General features: G+C 64.9%; 1 protein-coding gene across 1 annotated transcript in view; it reads left to right on the top strand.

Annotated features, from left to right (window-relative positions):
* Window positions 1-18,831, top strand: part of KCNAB2 (potassium voltage-gated channel subfamily A regulatory beta subunit 2) — a gene marked incomplete in the record, with an annotated part of 19,265 nt that extends 434 nt beyond the window's left edge. Inside the window, 15 exon segments of the mRNA XM_021417314.1 lie at window positions 5,515-5,634; window positions 5,848-5,889; window positions 12,816-12,859; window positions 13,005-13,042; window positions 13,150-13,229; window positions 14,231-14,275; window positions 14,651-14,695; window positions 14,770-14,813; window positions 14,882-14,968; window positions 16,942-17,027; window positions 17,128-17,248; window positions 17,573-17,667; window positions 17,748-17,868; window positions 17,974-18,062; window positions 18,213-18,831. Coding sequence (XP_021272989.1) covers window positions 5,558-5,634; window positions 5,848-5,889; window positions 12,816-12,859; window positions 13,005-13,042; window positions 13,150-13,229; window positions 14,231-14,275; window positions 14,651-14,695; window positions 14,770-14,813; window positions 14,882-14,968; window positions 16,942-17,027; window positions 17,128-17,248; window positions 17,573-17,667; window positions 17,748-17,868; window positions 17,974-18,062; window positions 18,213-18,302 — 1,104 coding nt within the window.

Below are 19,369 nucleotides of genomic sequence, written 5' to 3'. Positions count from 1 at the left end.
GCGGCCGGAGCGGCAGGCGGCGCAGCCAATGGGAGGCGGCGGGGCGGGGCACGCCCCCCACGAGGGCGCCGTGCGGGGTGCGATGTCCGCGCGGAGCGGGGCCGCGATGCCGCTCGGCCGTTGCACGCCGGGCGTTACCGCAACTGCGGCGGCAGCGCCAACAGAATTCTCCTTTTTCCCCTCCCGTTGCCGTACCCCGAGCCGCCCCGCGCGGCCCCGCACCTCCAGCGAGCGGGGCCAGATTGCCGCCGGCTCTGCGCGTGGAGCGCGGCTCGCAAACGCGCTGCTGCGAGCCAAGAGCGGCAGGGCGGCCAAAACAGCTGAAATTCGTGTGCGTGGCAACTGTGCATATTACCGAGGAATTACACATGCATATATGCAGCGATTCTCCCGCTGGCTCGGGAGAACACCGCTGCGAGCTGCCGCCGCACGTGGAGGTGCACGAGAGCGGTGGGTTTCCTTCGGGTGCTTCATCCTCGTGCTCCCGAGGAGAGGAGCAGGGAGATGTGACCCGGCCCCGCGCTCTGCCCCTCTCCCCGTGTGCGGCTCCGCGGCACGGGCTGCCAAGTGCAGCGGCGCACCTGGAAGGGCCGCGCGTGGTTTCCTGCCGTGCCAGGAGCGCTGCGGCGCGGCGAGGGGCTCTCAGCGCTTGGCCCTCCCCGTAAATCTCAGCTTTGGCTTCTCCCCGCGTTCCTTTGTGCCCGCGAGCTGGGTTTGCGGAGCAGGGGCCGATCCCCAGGCTGTGCTGACAGCGGGTGCCAGCGGTCCCTGCGCAGCGCCCGGCGGTCATGGAACCGTCTGTGCACAGAGCTCCGCTGGCTTTTCACCAGCCGAGTGTGATTGCAACCAGAACAAGGCTGAATTTCGGGCTCTTTTGGGACTCCTGAGGCAGATGCCTTTCCTCGTTTTCCCGAGCTGCCATCCCATATCCTGTGTGCGGCACAGGGAGCGTGGGCAGCGGGTTCCTGCTTTCCCATCCCAACGGCAACTGCGAGCTGCGTGCTCCCGAAGCACCAGCCCTTGCTGCTCTCCTGGCCCCTGGTTCTGCTGCTGAACACGGGCAGGGTCAGCTCTGCTCTGCTTAACACTGCCCTGCTTATGCAGGTGTTTCCCCTTCACCTGCAAACCACGCAGTTTGGGGAGGAGCTTTCCAAGATGGCAAAAAAAAAAAAGCAAAAGCCAATTAATTAAAAAGCAGCAACCGCTGCCAGCGGGGCTTCTCTTAGCACACACCGGGAGCTCTTGGTGCAAAGACAGAGGCGCGCGTTGTTCGCTGGCGCCGGGAGGAAGGCTCGGGGCTGGAGCAGCCCCCGGTCCCGGTGGCGTGGAGGTGACCCAGCGCCGTGGGGTCCCGAGATGCGGTGCTGCACCCCGAGCGCAGCTGAGCCCCGCGGGATCGTGGCGGCATCGTGGTGCTGGCGCATCGTCCCGGCTCTCTCTGCTGCTCTGGGGCAGTCAGTGCAGAGGACGCCGAGCTGGTGCACGTCCTGCTCTCTCCTCGGATCTCCGCAGCTCCGGTGGCGGCACCCCCGCCCCCGCTCCGCGCAGCCCTGCCCCATCCCCGCGCTGCCGTATTCTCTGTTCCTTCAGAGCAGCACCGGCGCGGTCGGAAGGCGCTCCCCCCCCCCAGCCCTTTGTCCCGCACGGTGCTGCGCTGCGCACGCCCGCACTGCGCGGTTCCGGCGGCGGCGGTGCGGGAGCGCCGATCCGAGCGGCGGGGCCGCCCCCCCCCACCCCGCACCGGCACCGCGTTGGGGCGCGGAGGGATGGGGTAAACGCGCCCCGTGCTCGGCGCTTGCTGCGGACCAGCACCTGGCACCGCGCTCCCAGATCTGCAGAGCCTCCATCTCGCCGCCGCCGTCAGCTGATTTGTGTCTCGGTTTTGCGGGTCTTTTTTGGTGTTTTTCTCCCTCCCGACCGCACATCTTCATCGCCGAGGAGGAAAAACTTTGGGGGAGGGCTGGCTCTGCTCGCCCGCACGCCGCGGAGGAGAGGTGGGTGCGCGCCGCGGGGTCCTGCGGTGCGGTGCGGTGCGGTGGGGCCGGGTCGGTGCGGTGCGGCGCGGCACGGCTGTTTGTGCCTCGCCTGCAGGTGCAGTGCCGCATCCCGCCCGGATGGATGCAGTGAGCTCCTGCAGGGCTGCACGCCGCGGGTGCCGGGGGGCAGCGTTACTTCTGTGCTCTGAGGCGAAAGGGAATAATGGCCCGCGATGGGCCCACGTGTGATTTTCGGGTTTGTCACTGACTCCGGGAGCTGAGCGGTGCTGTGCTTCGGAGTGCACGGGGAGAAGCAGGCGGCCTCACGTGCTGCAGCCAGATCCCTGCCGGGCGGGTCTCCTGGTGTCGGAATGAATGGGTTATGCCATACCTGCACGCCCGAGCTGCTGCAGGGAGCTGCGGTGCGGCTGCGGCTGGCCCGGCTCTGCGGGGACCTGCGGGGACACGAGCGCTGCCTGCAGCCCTGCAGGTTGCTGCTGCGGGCAGGGACACGGGGACGTGGGGACCCCGGAACACAGGGACCCAGGGATGCAGAAGACGTGCGAAGCATTTGCAAGTCACAGCAGGGCAATGAGTAATCGTCCTTAAGTCATCTTTTCCATAGCGTGTTTGGGGGGAATTCGCTGAGGATGCTGTTTACCAAATGCAGGGGAAAAAAAACAGCAGTCTCAGAATGGGCACCTTGAGTGGGGAGAGGCTCTGTGCGGTCTCACCCACATCATCATAGGGAGGGCTGGGAGCTGGACAGGGGCTGGGTGCCCAGGGCAGGGTCCCACTGCCCCTCCACCCCGTGCTCAGGCGCTCAGCCCGGGCTCTGCCATGCCCCAGCCACAGCAGTGACAGCCACACAGGGCACAGGAAGGGGCAAGCATAAATCCAGCCCTTCGGGGACTCAGTGGGACGTTTGTGCCCATGGTGTCCCCCATGTAGCAGCCACCCAAAGCCAGTGCCGTCCCATGGGGACATCCAACAGCCTGGTGCTAGGTCTGCCACTGGAAGCAGAGCCAGCGGATCGGTGCCCACCCCATGCACTGGACTGCTGCTGGAGCTGGAGATGCTCATGGGGCCCGTGCCTGGGGCTGGCTGGGGCACGTGGGCATCACGTGGTGGCTCTACCCAAAGGAGACCTCCTGGCCAAGAAATGGACATGGGCTCTCACTTTGGTCTTTCAGCATCACTGTTCATCCATGGGGTGGGTGCTGCCTGTCTGATCTCTGGCAGTGTGTTCCCATGTCCGTTCCACATCTTGCTGGGACCAGGATAAAATCATGCCATCAGATCTCAGCAGTTAACACTCTAATGAATGAGTCTTAAAGCCTCCTTCAAACAATGCATCAGGCAGAGCCTCTGCTCCGGCCCTTCTTGGCCATCAGTACTTCCAGCATCCCAGTGGCTCTCCTACACCATCATGGTGATGGGAATGGATTTGGGGTTGGGAACCCCTTGCCCCCAGGTCCTGAGCACATCCCGCAGTTTTACACCCAGTACCCCAGAGAAGAAAACACTTCTGTTTCCGTGCATCACTCTGCAGAGATCGGTGCAGCTGGAGCCTCATAGCGAGTTTTGCCCTGATGAAGCTGGAGCTGCAGGCGTCATCTAAGCCTTGAACAGGGGAAATAGGAATGTGCAGGCACTGTGGGGCCGAGGATGTTGGCTCTGAGCTTCTGGAGGGACGCGCTGCTCCTGGCTCTCCGGTGCTGCCCTGCGCTGTGCTGGCTGCCCCCATGGCACACTGCTTTCCTTTGCAGCCAGGGCGGGACCCATTGCTCCACGTGGGCAAAAGGTGCCTCGGGGTCTCCCATCCCCTTCTGCATCTCAGTGCTGCTGGTGGGTCCCCCTGAGCGTGGCTGTGGCTCTGCTTTGCCACACGTTCCTCAAATGGGGCCGGGTGCATCCCAGACTGCCCACAGCCAACCCTCTGCAGGATGCGGGGCTGGCACTGTCACAATTATCCAGAAATGCCCCGAGTGAGCCGCTGCTCTGCTGTGCATTTGTTTCTGGCCTCTCCCACCTCCCTGCTCGTGCAGGCACGGAGCAGTCCCTGCGCAGCTGTGGCTCAGAGCGGGCTCTGTGTCCCCTGCACGTGCCCCACATTGCACACAGCTCCCCTCAGCCTCAGCGCTTTGCTTCCTGCTCGCTCCTCCGGGGAGGGCATGAAGTGCGCTGCAGGAACATCGGCGTGCAGCGGGAGGTGCTGTGCATGCTAGGTTCTGTCTGCGGGAGCAAAGCTGCTGCTGCCCGCGCTGCCCTTCCCGCTGCCCCCTTGCAGGGACCTCCCCTTGCAGCGTTTGGGGACCTTCCATCCAGCCCTGCCCACGGAGCTGCTGAGCCCCGGCGGGGAAGGTGCTCATGCTGCAGGAGCGATGCAGACTCCCAGGCATCCCCCGGGGGCCGGGATGGGGTTGCGGCACTTGGCAGCATCGCGCTCGCTCAGCGCATCCGGGTGACGCTGCAGCAGCCGGGTCGCGTTGCTGCAGGGAGCGGTGCGGCAGGGAGCAGCTGGCTCCCGGCATTCAGCAGCCAAACCCGTCCTTGCTCTGAGCTGCAGTGACCCTGTTCCTTCTCCTGCGAGGCGCTGCGGCTGCAGCCGGGAGCGGATCGAGAGGGCCGCGGGGCTGCTCCCGCTCTGCGCGGGGCTCGCTGCAGGGTTGCAGCACGGGGATGGCCCCGCTGCCGCAGCCGCTGCCATTGGGCCGTGCGGGCTGCAGGGGATGCAGCGGGATGCGTGCATGCCACGCCAGGCTGTGCATCCGCCGGAGAGGCAGCACGGAAATATCTCGCTCCAAATCCAGGGCAGAAAGCAGCTCCCCGGCTGCAGCACGGAGACTCGGTGCCATGCGCCTATGGAAGGATCATTTGAATTTGAAAGATTAAAATCCCGCCCTTCCCCTCCCGCACTCCCCCCCCACCCCAAACACAACGGAGCGCGGGCTGCGGAGCAGCCACAGGGATTGGTGCGGGTGGGAGTAACGCACGCGCTGCAGGGGGAGCCTCGGGGGGGGGGGGGGATGCTGTAGCGTCGTGTTGGGGTTTTTCTCTCCCATCAGCAAAATGTTGAATTTTGCAGGCCCGGAATTTCTTCACTGCTTCCTGCTGTGTCGCAAGAGCACGCTCAGGGCAGCGGGGCGGGCAGCGGGGCAGGAAGCAATGCAGGCAGCGGCGCAGCAGCGGGCCGGGCTGGGCACAGCATCCCTCACACCGCCCGGGCACAGCGCTGGGTTGTGGTCCTGCTGCCTGCATCGGCTGCGCTGTGGCACGCTGCCTTCCGTTTGGAAGGAGTTTGGGAGCCCGCACGGGGGCTGGTGGCACGGGGTGGGCCGGGGTGGACGTGGGGCGAGCAGAGCCGTGACGGTGACGGCCGCGGGTCGCGGTGCCGGATCCCACGCGGGATGGCAGAGCCGTGCCGTGCCCGCACGGCGCCCTGCGCCCATCCGGCCCGCAGCCCCAGCGACAGGAAGCTCCGTCACTCGCACACTCCAACTCTCTGCTGATTCGACCCGGCTTCCTCTTTTTTCAGGGGGTGAGGCAGCGCGCGGGGCGAGGTTGGCGAGGCTGGCTCCATGTATCCGGAATCCACCACGGACTCCCCGGCACGACTCTCGCTGAGGCAGACGGGCTCCCCCGGCATGATCTACAGGTGAGCAGCCACCTGAGCAGAGCCCCGGGCGGCCCCTGGGCGCCAGCACCCCGCGTTGGAAGAGCCGCTCCCTGCCCCCGCGCCGCACGGCGCTCGTGGGTTTGGGGCAGTGCCCCGTCCCGGCTCGGCTGCGCGGCGCTGCCACGCTCCCCGCTCTGCTAACGCGCTTTGTGGCAATCTTTCTTCTCTCTCCTCCTTCCTTGCTGTCGGAAGCGCGAGGTATGGGAGCCCCAAGCGCCAGCTCCAGTTCTACAGGTAACCGCGTCCTTTCCTTCTCCCTAAAAACGCCTCCGGGAAGCGCAGACAACCCCCGGTGCGGCAACCCCTGCTCGTGTTGGGGTCCTGTCTGGGGGCTCGGCCGGGCCGGGACACCCCCACATCCATGCATGCCGGCTGTGCCGTGGGCAGCCGCACACCGAAGGACCCGGCTGGGGCACGGGGAGCACTGGGAGGGCTGGGACGTGGGGCTGGTGCTGCGTGGAGAGCAGCCTGGGCTGTTAGCCATTCCCAGGGGGTGCTCCGGGCACCCGTCCAGCCCTCTCATCTGCTCCTTGCATTAAGAGAAACGTCATTAACCGATACCTAAGACCACAGATAGCTTTTTTTTTTTTTTTTACCCAACCTTTTACTGGCTAAAATTAAAAAGGCACTTTTCCCCGGCGCGGCGTGCCAGCAGGGCGCTGTGGGCTATGGGGACGGCCCACAGCAGCACGAGGAGCGATGCGTCGAGGCTGCGTCCCCAAACGCAGCGCACGGATGGGGTGAGGGTGGCGAGAAGGGGACGAATCTGTGCTGAGGAGACGTGTGTCCACCCAGGGGTGCTTGCGTTCCAGTCCCCTGGTGCTGCAGGGGTGGCTGTGTCCCACGGAGGGACCGCTCAGCCCCAGGCGCCGCGCTGCAGCCGCCGGTGAGGGTCGGCTCCGGGCGGAGGAAACGATGCCAGCGTTCATAAAGCAGCTGCACATCCACAGGCTTTTAGTGAAGAAGTCATGAATAATTGAGCTCCTGTTCGCTAGGAAGAAAATACCCTAATAGGGCTAATGGAGCGCCGCTCAAAGGCTTGACTCTGGGGGGACTCGTGTTCACCAATTGCTTTGGATGCTACGCGCCGACACTCCCCTCCGTGAAAAAAAACCACAGCTGTGCCTCCCTTATAGCTGTCTGAGGGAACCCTAACAGCCAGAGCTTTCCTTTTTAATGAGCAGGAACCCCAGAAGCCGGGTGAGTCCGAGGCGCCAGGGCGGCACTCGGGGCTGCGAGCGGGGGCTGTGCTCCCTGCAAGGGGCTGAAGCGTGATGCCGAGCTGCTTGGCTGGGGAGGGCTTCCTTTGGGCTTCTTGTTGTTGCAGGCTGTGACACTGGGCTGTGGGCTGGGACAGAGGCATCGCATCGCGCATCGCTCCGCCACGCGGTGCTGGGGCCCCGTGGGCTGGGGATGGGGGCACGGGGCCGTGGCAGCGCACGGAGCCCGGGATGGGTGCTTCCCACCGTGGCACATCGCTGCCCGGCTTCAGCAGCTTCTCCGGCCCTGGGCTGAGCCATTGCTTCTCGCTCTTCAGTTCGCAGAAAGTTTGTGCTAACCAGCTGCCCGTGGGTGCGCCCCGTGCTCTCCCCGCTGCATGGCGATGTTGCTCAGCCGAAAATCACAGAGGTGTCAGCGCAGGGCACGCCATTAATTACAGCCTCGCTGCTCCGAGCGCCTCCGCTCATCCCCCTCCGACTCCGTCCGCCGCTTTAATTTAATTGCAGCGTGATGAAGCCGGAGAAGCAGCGCTTTGCACTCCCCCGGCTGCGCAATGAGGGGCAGCCCGCGGGGTGAGCGGCTCCGCGGTGCGAGATCCATCGGCCTCTGAGAAGGGCTCGGTGCTGGCACTGCAGAATTTGGGGGGTGCCGGAGGTCGGGGGCTTTTGCTTTCAGCCCCGTGGCCCCGCTGCAGAAACACGGGGGCACCTGGGGAGCACCGCGCTCAGCGCATCGCCGCAGTGGGTGCTTTGTGGCTTTGACCTCAGGTAGGGGATCCTCTTTTTGCATTTCCCTGTGCTTTAGGAACACGCTGGGTTGCTTTCCTGCACACGAGGAGCTCCAGAGCGTTTTCAAAAAGCATTGTTTATTGCAGGAGCTCCCTGGGGTTTTTGGTAATTCCTTGCAAGTTAAAGCTCTTTCTTTTCCATTCTTGCTTTTTTCTTGAGGTCACACTTCAGAGCAAAAGTGCTCTTTGTGCCGTAGAACCCCTGTAAAACTGAACTTCACAGGAAAAGGAGAGAATGCCCCGTGGCAGTGGGGTGCAGGCAGGCTCTGCTCCGGGCCCCTCTCCCATATGGGGCTGCATGGAGCCCCCAGACACCCGCTGCTCGCTGCGGGCACTGAGCACAGTGGGAGTCCCAGAGACAGCAACAGGGGAAAATCAGTGCCACCTCTTTGGTGCCATCGCGGTGAGGTCGCGGTGTGTTTTGTCAGTGCCGCGGTGTTGGCTGGCAGAACACACTGCAGCACCCTCACCCAGGCACCCACGTGCCCACCGCTGCCAGGACACATCCCCGTGGGTCCCCACGCATCCGGCACATGGCACACAGCAGCGGCAAGGCAAGAGGCACCGGAGCCTGCTGCAGCGCGCCCATGCTCATGCCGATGCCCGTGCCGTGTGCGCGGTGTGACCACCTTCCCTTCCCCGCATGTCCCGTTTCTTTGGCACCCTGGCTTTCCCGCTGCAGCCGGTTGTTGTGCCACCTATCGCCGGGTCCCCTCGCCGTCCCCACGCCACGCGCAGCGCTGTGGGGTGCAGGGCCGCCGGGTGTCCCCACCACCCGCTGAGCGCCGCCGCCCGCCCCGCAGCCCCCGCGCTCGGGCAGCAGGATGCTGTCCATGACGTACAGCGAGAGCCTGCGCAGCGTGGCCAGCCGGCACCACGCCGACTGGGGGCTGCAGCCGCCGCGCCGGGCGGACGCGCTGGAGCTGCGGCGGCTGCGGGACGTGCGCGCGGCGGCACAGGCCAAGACGCTGGAGGAGTTCCTGCGGACGCACGGGCTCTCGCTGGACGGCTGCACGGCGCGGGCCACCGGCATGAAGTACAGGTAAGGGCCGTGGCCACGTGTCCCCTGGCGCAGGAGCGGGGTGGCACCGAGGCGGGGGACGTGGCGGCACGCTCCGTGCGTGCCCGGCGCTGTGCCGTGCTGCCCAGCACGGTGTGTGCAGGAGAGGCCGGAGCAAATCAGCGCGTTCCTGTTGGTGCGGTTGACGATGCTCTCCTCTTCGCTTTAACTCCAGCAGTGGCACAAAGTTGGCGAGTGCCAATGCGTTGTGTTCAGCTGCGCTCCCCGGGTTGCAAAGTGCAGCACCAAAGCGCGGGGCAGGGGACAGAGCTGAGCCAGCGTCCCGTGGAGCGCACGGTGCCTGCAGCGCGGGGCCAGCACCGTGCCATGAATGTTGCATGGAGGTGCGGGCGGTGAGCGCTGCGTCGGTGTCTCAGCTTTCATGATGCTACCGGGGGGGAAAGAGGGGAAAGCAGCCCCCGTGGAGCAGAGGGCAGCGGGAGCTTCCGCTTCAGAATAAGCGGAGGTAACATTTACACCGCGGCAATGGCTCATTCAATATTCACGCGGTCGTTATTTATTGATGGCCTGAGGCGTGTGCGGGCAAAGCTCTCGGGCACCCCCTCGCCCTGGGCCCGGTGCGAAGGCCGGGGGGCCCCGGTGCGGCTGCTCCCGCAGATCTGCAGCTGTTCCTTTGGGCGAAAGCTGCTGGCGGCAGCCTTAATCTGGGCTCAGGCTGCGGGCAGATTAACGCGGGGCTGGGGGGGCTGCCCGCGATTTCGTGCCCGTAGGAAGGGGCCCGCGGGAGGCACCGGGAAGGCGGCGGCGACGCTGTTTGGTGGGGATGCAGCCGCGCCGCTGCAACGGGTGCAGGGTTCCCGGGGTCCTCATCACCCGCCCCCGCTGCCCGAGCAGAGCATCTTGGGGGCAGAGGGAAGCCCGAGCAGATTACAAATTTTCTCATTGCGCCGGAGGCCGAGTTTACGTAATCCCCCGCGCACCCCCCACGCCGGCCCCCGGCCCCGCTCCGCTTCTCTCCGCTGTGGGAATCGGCGCAGTCCGCGGCCGCGTGGGCGATCCCTCCCGCTCAGCCCATTACTTCCCGACCACTGGAGCCGCCTGCATCACCGGGGGCACGCGGGCAGCTGCTGCGCACAGCCCGGAGCCAAGCGGCCATCGGCACCGCCACGGCTCCGTCCTTCGGAGGAGACACCGGGCTTGGGTTTCACTTAATTGACGTAGCTCTGGCTTCGGGGAAGAGGCGCTCGGGGCGCAGCACAAAGCGGGTCCAGCTTCAAACCCCGCCGGGCTTTTGTCCCCGGGAGCGCTGCGGAAATAACGCGGGCGCGCGGCTCCCCAGCGCGGAGCGGGGGAAGCGGTCACGCTCTGCCTCCCCACCTGCCCCGCCATTGTTTGTTCGCTTCCTCAAACTCATCAAATATTGATGGCCCGGAGCCGCTCTCAGCCGTGCCTCCCCCAGCCCCGCAGCCGTCATGTTGGCTGAGTGATGCTCCGCCGACGTTAGGAGGAGGGCTCTGCCGCGCGGAGTTGGCCGTCTAAATTTAGGCTGCTGCCGCGCTCCTGCCGCCTCCGCGGCCTCGGGAGGGTCACGGGCGACGCCGGGGGCCGTGGGCGCGCGGTGCCCTCGGTGTCCCTACCCCGGGCGCTGACCCTACGCGGGGCACGCGTCCGCCGTGCGGGAGCAGCTCGGGCGCGGGGACGCGGCACCGCCGGCAGCGGCAGCGGCACGCAGGACTCGAAGTTTGCCTTCGGCCTCGGGCGGGCGAGCGCCGGCGCTCCCCCGCGCCTCCGGAGCCGCGCATCTGGGGAAGCCCTCCCCGCCACCCCCGGCCCCCGCCGCGCCGCGCCGGGAGGAGCGTGGGGCTGAGCCCCGGGGAGGAGCGAGCCCGCAGCCCGACAGCGGGGCACCATGCAGGTCTCCTTTGTGTGCTCCGAGCACAGCATCAAGAGCCGGAGCGCGGAGGACCGGCTGAACAGGCAGAATGCCAGCAGCCCCAGCCTCGGCACGCGCAGCAAATTCCGGGCCGTGGCCATGGTGGCCCGGAGCCTGGGGCAGCTCTCGGTGCAGAACGCGCCGTCGTCCAGCGAGTCCAGCATCAAGCAGCCGGGCATGAAGTACAGGTAGGGGAGGGACGTGCTGCGTTTGGGGTCCTGCTGCCGGTTTGGGTGCGTCGGACGCCCCCCAGGTTTGTGAGGAGGGGGTTCCGGGCTGTGCCGCGCTCTCCCCAGTTCCCCTCTCCCCTCCTGCTCTGGGTTTCTCAGTGCTACAAGTGCGGCTCTGCTCCGTGTGCGCGTCGCTCACCTTCCTTTCCTTCTTCGCAGTTCGCTCTCTCTCCGCTCTCGGTGTGGTTTTTGGGTAGAGCAGTGGGACGGGAGGGGACAAAGCGCTCCCACAGCGCGGTGCGGGGCTCAGGAGCAGCGCGGTGCTGCGCGCCGTGGGAGCGGCGGCTGTCGGGGGTGTCGGGGCTCTGCGGCGCGCGTTGGTCCGTGGGCTGTGATCGGGGCTGTGCAGAACCAGAACCCCCCGGAGCTCGGGGCGAGGGCTCAGCCCTCTGTGCACGGGTTTGGGATGGAGCACGGCGCGCACACAGGGCGCCCGGCGCTGGGCAGAGGAGGGAGCGCTGCTGCAGCGGATGGCAGGGGCATCCGCTGCTGGGATGCAAAGCGCCCCGGGCAGGCGTGTCGCTGGGGCGAGATCAGCCATCACCCCCTGTTAGTGTCCCCATTAGCCGGGGCAGCCATCCTCCAAGCCGTGCTAGGGCCGCGCATCCTCAGGGCTCCACACGCTGCTCTCCGCTCCGCCCTGTTCCTCTCTCCTTGGGCCACCCCTCTGGGGTCCCCCGTGACAGCCCCGGGAGGTGACGGCGATGGCACCGCACCAGGGCCACCAAGCTCTGCAAATGTCCCCGCTCTGCTCCGTACAAACTCTCCTCGAAGTGATGCCTGAAGGGCTGTGCCCCACGCCGGGGATGCTCATTCCCTCCCCACATCACTGCGAGCAAGTGACCCGTAGCCTTGCACGCAGGGATGCTCCCATTGCCCCAGTGCCACACTCCCAGTTCGGGCCGGTTCCTCTCCATGTCACTGCCTCTGCCCTCCAACAGCCCACGGCCATCACCTCTGCCCTCTGCTACGCAAGCTAAAAATAAATGGGGCTGAGACACGGAGCATCTGCTCCGTAGCACCCACCCCTTCCAGATGTTGGACAATAACGCAGCAGCGCAGAAAGAAAACATCCTGATTAATCTCAGCCTGAAATTAATAACCATCGCCGTCGTCCGTCCCCTCGCCCCAGCCCCGCTGCGGTGGGCACGGGACGTGGCACGTTGCTACGCGACGCGGCCGCGCGCGGGCGGGCGGCAGCAGCTCACCTACACTTTATTTATTTTAAAGCTTGTTGTTCGAACCTTTGTGATTTGTAAAAATGCGCCATCAATCACCGTGGCAAAGGCGGAAAGGACGCCTGCCAGCCTGGATTCCTTCCCAAAAGAATGTTCTCCACTTCTCGGTGCCGAGTTTTGGATGTCACTCAGGGGTGTCGCATTTCTGTGGGCAGTGTGCTGCAGGTCCCCGTGTCCCCATATCCCTGTGTCCCCATATCCCTGGTGTCCCCGTGTCCCCGTGTCCCCATGTGCCCGTGTCCCCATGGGTGGCTGCTGCCCTGTGCCCACGCTGGGTGCCCCTCTTGCTCCTCGTGCCCTGTGCGCTCACACAGCCCCCGTTGCTCAGCGTTCTGCTCCTCCAGCAGCAGCTCTTGTCTCTGGAAGGAGCTGCATCCACGCTCCCTTTTTGTGGTTCTGTCTCTCCGCTGCCTTCTGGCTCGCGACAGCTTCGTGTTTATTTTGGTGGCAGAAGTAGAGCAGCGACCGGGGCCAGGGCTCAGTGCTCTCAGCCGCTCTTTCCCCTTTCTCTCCTCTTCCCATTCCATAGAATCCAACCCCGACTCCCCCAGCCACGATTCAGGGCTCTGAGCTCAGTGCTGCTGCGCTCTGCCCTTCTCCACCGGTGCCCTCCTGAGTGGGTTCCACTCTTCCTCCTGCGCAGCACCGGAGGGGCTCTCCGTGTGATTAGCTGAATTAATGAGCACGGTGCGGATGTCCGGCTGTGCTCTGACGGGTCTCTGTCTTTCAGAAATCTGGGCAAGTCCGGGCTGCGCGTGTCCTGCCTCGGCCTGGGTGAGTGCTCACTCCCCGTCCTGCCCCACGCCGGCACCACGCTCCCAGCTGCCACTCGGAGCCAGAGATGTCGGCTCTGTCCCCGCTCTGCGTGGGGATGGGTGGGGGGGACACTGCGCTCACCGTGTGCCGTCTCTCCCCTCAGGGACATGGGTGACATTCGGAGGGCAGATCACGGACGAGGTAAGGACCCTATGCCCGCAGCACGCAGCCTCAGCAGCAGCTCTGAGCGCACCAGGGCCGCGGTCCTCGGTGTCCCCGTCCCCAGGCGTCCCCGCTTCTCCCCGCAGATGGCCGAGCAGCTGATGACTTTAGCGTACGACAATGGCATTAATCTGTTCGACACTGCAGAAGTCTACGCTGCCGGCAAGTGAGTACCGCCAGCACCAGGTGGGGAGCCTTCCTCGCCAGCCCTGCTCCTCCTCGGCGCGGCCACGTCCCGCTGGTCCTCAGCTCGAGGTGCTTTGGGATGCATCCCGAGCGCCCTCGCAGCTGTGGGCTGGGATATATTTAGCAGGCAGAGCAGCGCCGTGGGTACCGACACAATAGCAGAGCCTCTTTTTTTCCCCTCAAACCCACTCCTGCGTTACGCAGAAACCTGTGCCGGGGGAGGAACGGCGCGTTCTGCGCACTCGGTCCTGTGCACTGAGCAGGAGCAGCCCCAGCCCTCGGGGATTGCCCTGGGGCCAGGGACCCCCAGCCCCAAGAACCCCCCAGACCCCACACAGCCCCACTCCCCCAGCTCTGCGTTTCTGTATTCCCGAGGTTCCCAGGTGTTCATTCAGTCTTTAAAACCCTTCTGCACGAGCGTGCTTGCGGGCGCTCCAGTTCGTAAATATTTGAAAGAGGGTTTGGAAGGAGAGATGCTCTCCCGCAGCGCAGGAACATTCCCCCCAGGAGCGCTAATAGGCGCTCACCGTCCCCGCACCGCGCGCTGCCCTCCGCTTGCTCGCCGAGGACAGCCGCTGTCACGCAGGTTGGTTTGAAAGTTTGGAGAGTGGAAATAATTAAATCATTCCGCCTCTCCGCGCTCGTTTTGGGAAGTCATTTCGCATTTGCTCAAACATTCCATCCCACCACAGCCTCTCCCGCCGGGGCGAGGGCTCCGTCCCGGCCCGTGGTCTCCGTGTGTGCTGACCCGGTCCCGCTCAGCCCCACTGACACTGGGCTGGGGGCGGCCCTGGTGTTGTGCGTTGTGATGAGCAGACCCACAGAGCTGCTTAAAAATAGCAGCTCCTGTTGTTGGGGAGTCCTCCGCTCCCCGCTGCGTCCCAGTGCCGCTCGCAGTCACTTCTCATTACTGACGCGTCTCTGACCTAATTCCTGCTCCAGCCTGAAGAGCTCAAGGCTTATGTCTCCCTTTCCTTGCAGGGCCGAGGTTGTGCTGGGAAACATCATCAAGAAGAAGGGCTGGAGGTAGGTCTCACTCTAAGGTCCGGCATCCCACGCTGCTTCGCTTTTAGGCAGCAGATTTCCTTGGTAATTGTGATGCTCGCAGGCTGGGAGGAGCAGGGAGGAAGGGCAGGGCTCACACATTGACCATGAGCTGGCACAGGCTGCCCCGGGGGGTGGTGGAGTCCCCGACCCTGGGGGTGTTCAACACAGAGAGGTGGCACTTGGAGACATGGGCAGTGCGTATGGTGGGATGGGTTGGAGCACGACCTTTTCCAACCTTAATGATTCTATGGGTGGGCACGTGGCAATGGGTTGATGCTTGGCCTAGATGGGTCTTCAAGGTCTTTTCCAACCTTAATGACCTACGGTTCTCTGGCTTTGCCCTTCTCCCTGCAGACGATCCAGCCTGGTCATCACCACCAAGATCTTCTGGGGAGGAAAGTAGGTAGCGCCCGCCCTGCCCCGCAGCGCAGCGGCCGGCACGTGGGCTCCGACTGCCCCTTCTCTTCTTTCAGAGCAGAGACGGAGCGGGGACTGTCCCGGAAGCACATCATCGAAGGTACGGCCACGGGGCACGGGGCACGGTGCGGGGCGCGGGCTGCCCCTGACTGTGTTGCGTGGGCACAGGTCTGAAGGCATCGCTGGAGCGGCTGCAGCTGGACTACGTGGACGTGGTGTTCGCCAACCGGCCCGACCCCAACACGCCCATGGAAGGTGGGTGCCTCGAGGCGGCCGTGCCGAGGTGTCCTGCCCGCGGCTCCGGGGCCGTGTCCCTTCTCTCCCCGTTTTCTGCATGGTGTGTGCCGTATTCCATTGCCATCCGTGGGTCGTAACCATGCTTCTTGTGGCAGGCTTTCCTTTGGAAGTGTGTTTCCCACGACAGAGCATAACCCCTTCAGTTAAAGCTCTCTGAGCGCCGTCCCTCACCCCATGCCGGGGGCTGCTGCGGTGCTGGGGGTGCGCGGCCCCGGCCCTCGCCGTGCCCGTGGCTGTGACACCGGCGGCTGTAACCTCTGGTCTCTCTACATCTTTCTTTTATCACCAGGGCACCCATTTAGTTCTTCCAAGTCGAGAACATTCATCATAGAAGGTACATCGTACCCGCAGTCTGAACCCCAGTGGCATTTTATGAGACAGAACCCGCATTTTTCATTAATTTTGATTCCTTCCCCCCCCGAATAACCCTCTCCATAAAATGCGCGAAGGAAAACAGCAGCAACAGCCAAACCAAAATACCCCGTGTCCCCAGAACATCTTGCAAGTGAAGGAACAACGCCGACAGCTGCGCTCCCATCCCATCCCACCCGCTCCCCTCCCCTGCATGGCTCCGGCGTTGCGCTCCTGGCGCTGCTTCAGCCCCGCGGCACCGGGGAGCGCTGGGGACCAGGGCACAGCCGCCAGTCCTCGCCGCACGCAGCTCTTCCCGCTGCCGGTCCGCCCTCGTGCAGTGCACCCTGTGGGCACCGTGCAGCCCAGCACCCGGCTGTGCCCTGTGCCACCTGCAGCATCCCCCGCTGCTGTGCAGGACTCCACGCAGCCCCCTCCCGCCCCACGCCGAGCTGCCGGGTCCGGCTGCCGAAGCCTTTGGTTGACACACAGCTCGTGCTCGGCTGAGCTGTCGGCTGCCGCTGCACGCGCTGGTGATGTTGAACCAAACCTCGCCGTGTTCTCCTTCCTGCTTCCTTCACTTGGCGCGGCATCTTGGCTCCCAACCCAGCCCGCATGGTTCAGAGCCACGGTGGCGGTGCCGGCAGCCCCAACCCCTTCCTCCCAGCATCACGCTGGGATGGGGCAGTGGCCCCCTCAGCTCCGCATTTCCTAATGCCCTGAGCCGCGGTGGGCACAGCGGGCGTGCTTCCATCCGGATGGCATCGGAGGGTGTAGGAACATCCACCTGCTGCCCTCCTCCTGCGGCATTTGCAAGCACTGCCCCTGGGGATCCACACCCCCACAGGCCAGAACGGGCTACACCTGCAAAATGCTGGGTTTGGGGAAGGCACTCTGTTCTGCGTATCCTTAAGCCCCGTGTTAACTCGTGTCCGTGGTGGAGCACTTTGGGATGAGCTGGAGGTGGCTCCAGCCCCATTACCTGGTGCTGACTCCAGGTGCGATGCGGGCACAGGGCTCCGCTGCAGCCAGGTGCTGTCTGCCCAAAGCAGCCCTTTCCTGTCTGGCTTTTTTGCTACTTTTCCTGCCCTTTGGGTGCGAGGATGATGCTGGCGGTTGGTCCCCAGGTGCCACGTGTTGGTGCTGGTACCGTGAGATGGGGCACGGGGCCACGAGCCTCGGGCTGACCCGCATGCCCGGGAGAGCCCAGCATCCCCGTACCACCCATGTCCATGATGCATCCCTCCCTCGGTGCCCTCTCCTGAACATCGTCCCTCCCAGGGAACCATACATCTCCTTTTTGTTCCTCCCTCCTCATCTCAGTGTAACCACGCCTCGCTCTGCCCGCTTCCACGCGATGCTCTCAGTGTGGTTTGACATGGGTCTGTTTTCAGTAGACCTGGCAACGCGCTCATTGCGTGGAAGCGATTTCCGCGCAGTCTCTCTCTCGCGGGTCAATTTCCGTTTCCCTTCGGTTTTAATTTTTTGGCATTTGGGTGTTCGCTGCTTGCAAGCTGTGCGCGGCCCAGCCCCGGGCCCGTGCCCTAACGCCCGCCTGCCGCTCTCCCTTCCTCCGGCAGAGACGGTGCGCGCCATGACCCACGTCATCAACCAGGGGATGGCCATGTACTGGGGCACGTCGCGCTGGAGCTCCATGGAGATCATGGTAGGGGCCCCGTGTGGCTGGTACAAGGGTCCCGGTGCCCAAATCCCTGCCCCATGGCGATGGGGCCGGCGCGCGCTGACGGTGCCGATCCGGGTTGCAGGAGGCGTACTCGGTGGCGCGGCAGTTCAACCTGATCCCGCCCATCTGCGAGCAGGCCGAGTACCACATGTTCCAGCGGGAGAAGGTGGAGGTGCAGCTGCCTGAGCTCTTCCACAAGATAGGTACCGGCCCCAGGACCCACATCTGCCCCGCAGCCCCTGGTGCAGGAGCACGCGAGCTGCTCCCTGGCTGCTGTGGCGTGTGCCTGGATGTGCTGCTGGGGTGAAAACATCATTTTTTTGGGGGGTGGAAAACCAGCAACAATTGTTCCATCCCCTCCCATGCACTGCAGCCTCCATCCGCCCCAGCCACCCCCACTCCTGCTCACCCGATCCCAGCTGCTGCCCTCCAGGCCGGCCCCCTGCCCCCAAGCGCTGCCCAACCCGAGGCTGGAGGCAGCGTGCGAGGTGGCCGGGTCACTCTCTGCTCTGCTTTGCTCGCCCCAGGTGTTGGCGCCATGACCTGGTCCCCGCTGGCGTGCGGCATCGTCTCGGGGAAGTACGATGGTGGCATCCCTCCGTACTCAAGAGCATCACTGAAGGTGAGCACAGTGGGGAGATACGTAGTGCAGGGGTCTCAGGGCTCCCTGGAGCCCCCCCACTAACCCCTCTCCCCCCGCAGGGATACCAGTGGCTGAAGGACAAGATCCTGAGCGAGGAAGGACGGCGGCAGCAGGCCAAGCTGAAGGAGCTGCAAGCCATCGCCGAGCGCCTGGGCTGCACGCTGCCGCAGCTCGCCATCGGTAAGGGGCTGGGGGGGGGGGGGGGGGGGGGGGGGGGGGGGGGGGGGGGGGAATGGTGGGGGGCTGCGGCCGGGCCCTGCTCAGCACCACGCTCTGCATCCCCAGCATGGTGCCTGCGCAACGAGGGCGTCAGCTCCGTGCTGCTGGGAGCCTCCAACGCCGACCAGCTGATGGAGAACATCGGAGCCATCCAGGTGAGATGCGCAGCGCCGCGGCCGGGGCTGCCGTGCAGCGCTGCCACGCGTTGCAAACGAGTGGAAAGCGCTGAGCAGCGGGCGCAGAGCGGGATGCGGGGCCCTCACCTCGGCGCCGTCCCACGCGGCTCCGACCGCGCTCCCGTGCAGGTCCTTCCCAAGCTGTCGTCTTCCATTGTCCATGAGATCGACAGCATCCTGGGCAACAAACCCTACAGCAAGAAGGACTACCGCTCCTAGGCGCGCCCCGGCACGCCGCCCCGCCGCCCGATCGCTTGCTTACGCTTGGATGAAGCAAAGTGGAGAGCGCGGTCCGCATCGAGAACACAGCACGCCGCGAGTGTAGAGAAACCGTTCCAAACGTCGCTGCAAGAGAACATAACGCTTACTACATAACATTTAATTTGAATGCAAGAAAGCCACCGCCGGGGAGAGCGCGGGGGCAGCGCCCGCCCCACGCCCGGACTCGGAGCCGCAGGGGCACGCGGCCAGGCTCCGCGCTGCGCTGCCGGGGGCTGTCCTGGCACCGTGCGGAGGACTCAGCCGGCGGGGGCCGTCCTGGGCGGCGGCTGCGGCCGTTGCATGCGTCTCCCCGCTGCTTCTCTTCTTTACTTTGTGTTTCTGGACAAGGAGGCCGTTGGGTGCAGGTGTGCTCAGGGCACCGTGGGAGCGTGGCTTGGGCAAGGCTGGATGCCGGCCCAGGCCTGCGCCGGGGGTGTAAGAGGCTGCTGTGCAACACCCAGCAACAAAACAACCACCACCACCACCACATCTTGTCCCGGCACTCGGCTCTGCAGCCCCAGCACATTGCATCTGTGGGGTGGCCTAGGATGGATGCAAGGGAGGAGAGAGAGGGAGGAGAAGAGGGGTGGGCAAGGGGAGCCCTTGGAGTGGGGGGGGATTCTGCACAGCCCCTCCCCAGGCAGCACCCGTTGGTCCCGCACCCAGCACAGGGGAAACAGCACACGCTGCTGCGTGGAGGTGGGGAGGTGGAGCAGTGAATGTGTGTGCATGTGCACAGGGATAGATAGGAGAGAGTGGCAATTTTTATATATGCGCACAGGCGTGCATAAATACATCTAAGCGGGTGTATAGAATTGCATACCTACATGCATCTGTAGGCAGTTTCCAGGTGTGGCACCGTGTATACATGCACACACAGTGCAAGCACATACACATAGATGTACACATACAGACAGCTGTGCCCACCTGTGTGCGGGATGTCACCGAGCACCACTGCACCTGCTGCCACTGCCCAGGGCTGTGGGCTCCAGGGGGAGGCAGCAGGGGGAGCCCAGGCGGGGGCT

Source organism: Numida meleagris, chromosome 20, assembly GCF_002078875.1.
Source record: "Numida meleagris isolate 19003 breed g44 Domestic line chromosome 20, NumMel1.0, whole genome shotgun sequence".
Lineage (NCBI taxonomy): Eukaryota > Metazoa > Chordata > Aves > Galliformes > Numididae > Numida > Numida meleagris.
The sequence above is the reverse complement of the archived record's forward strand: the minus strand, read 5'-3'. Positions and strand labels throughout refer to the sequence as shown.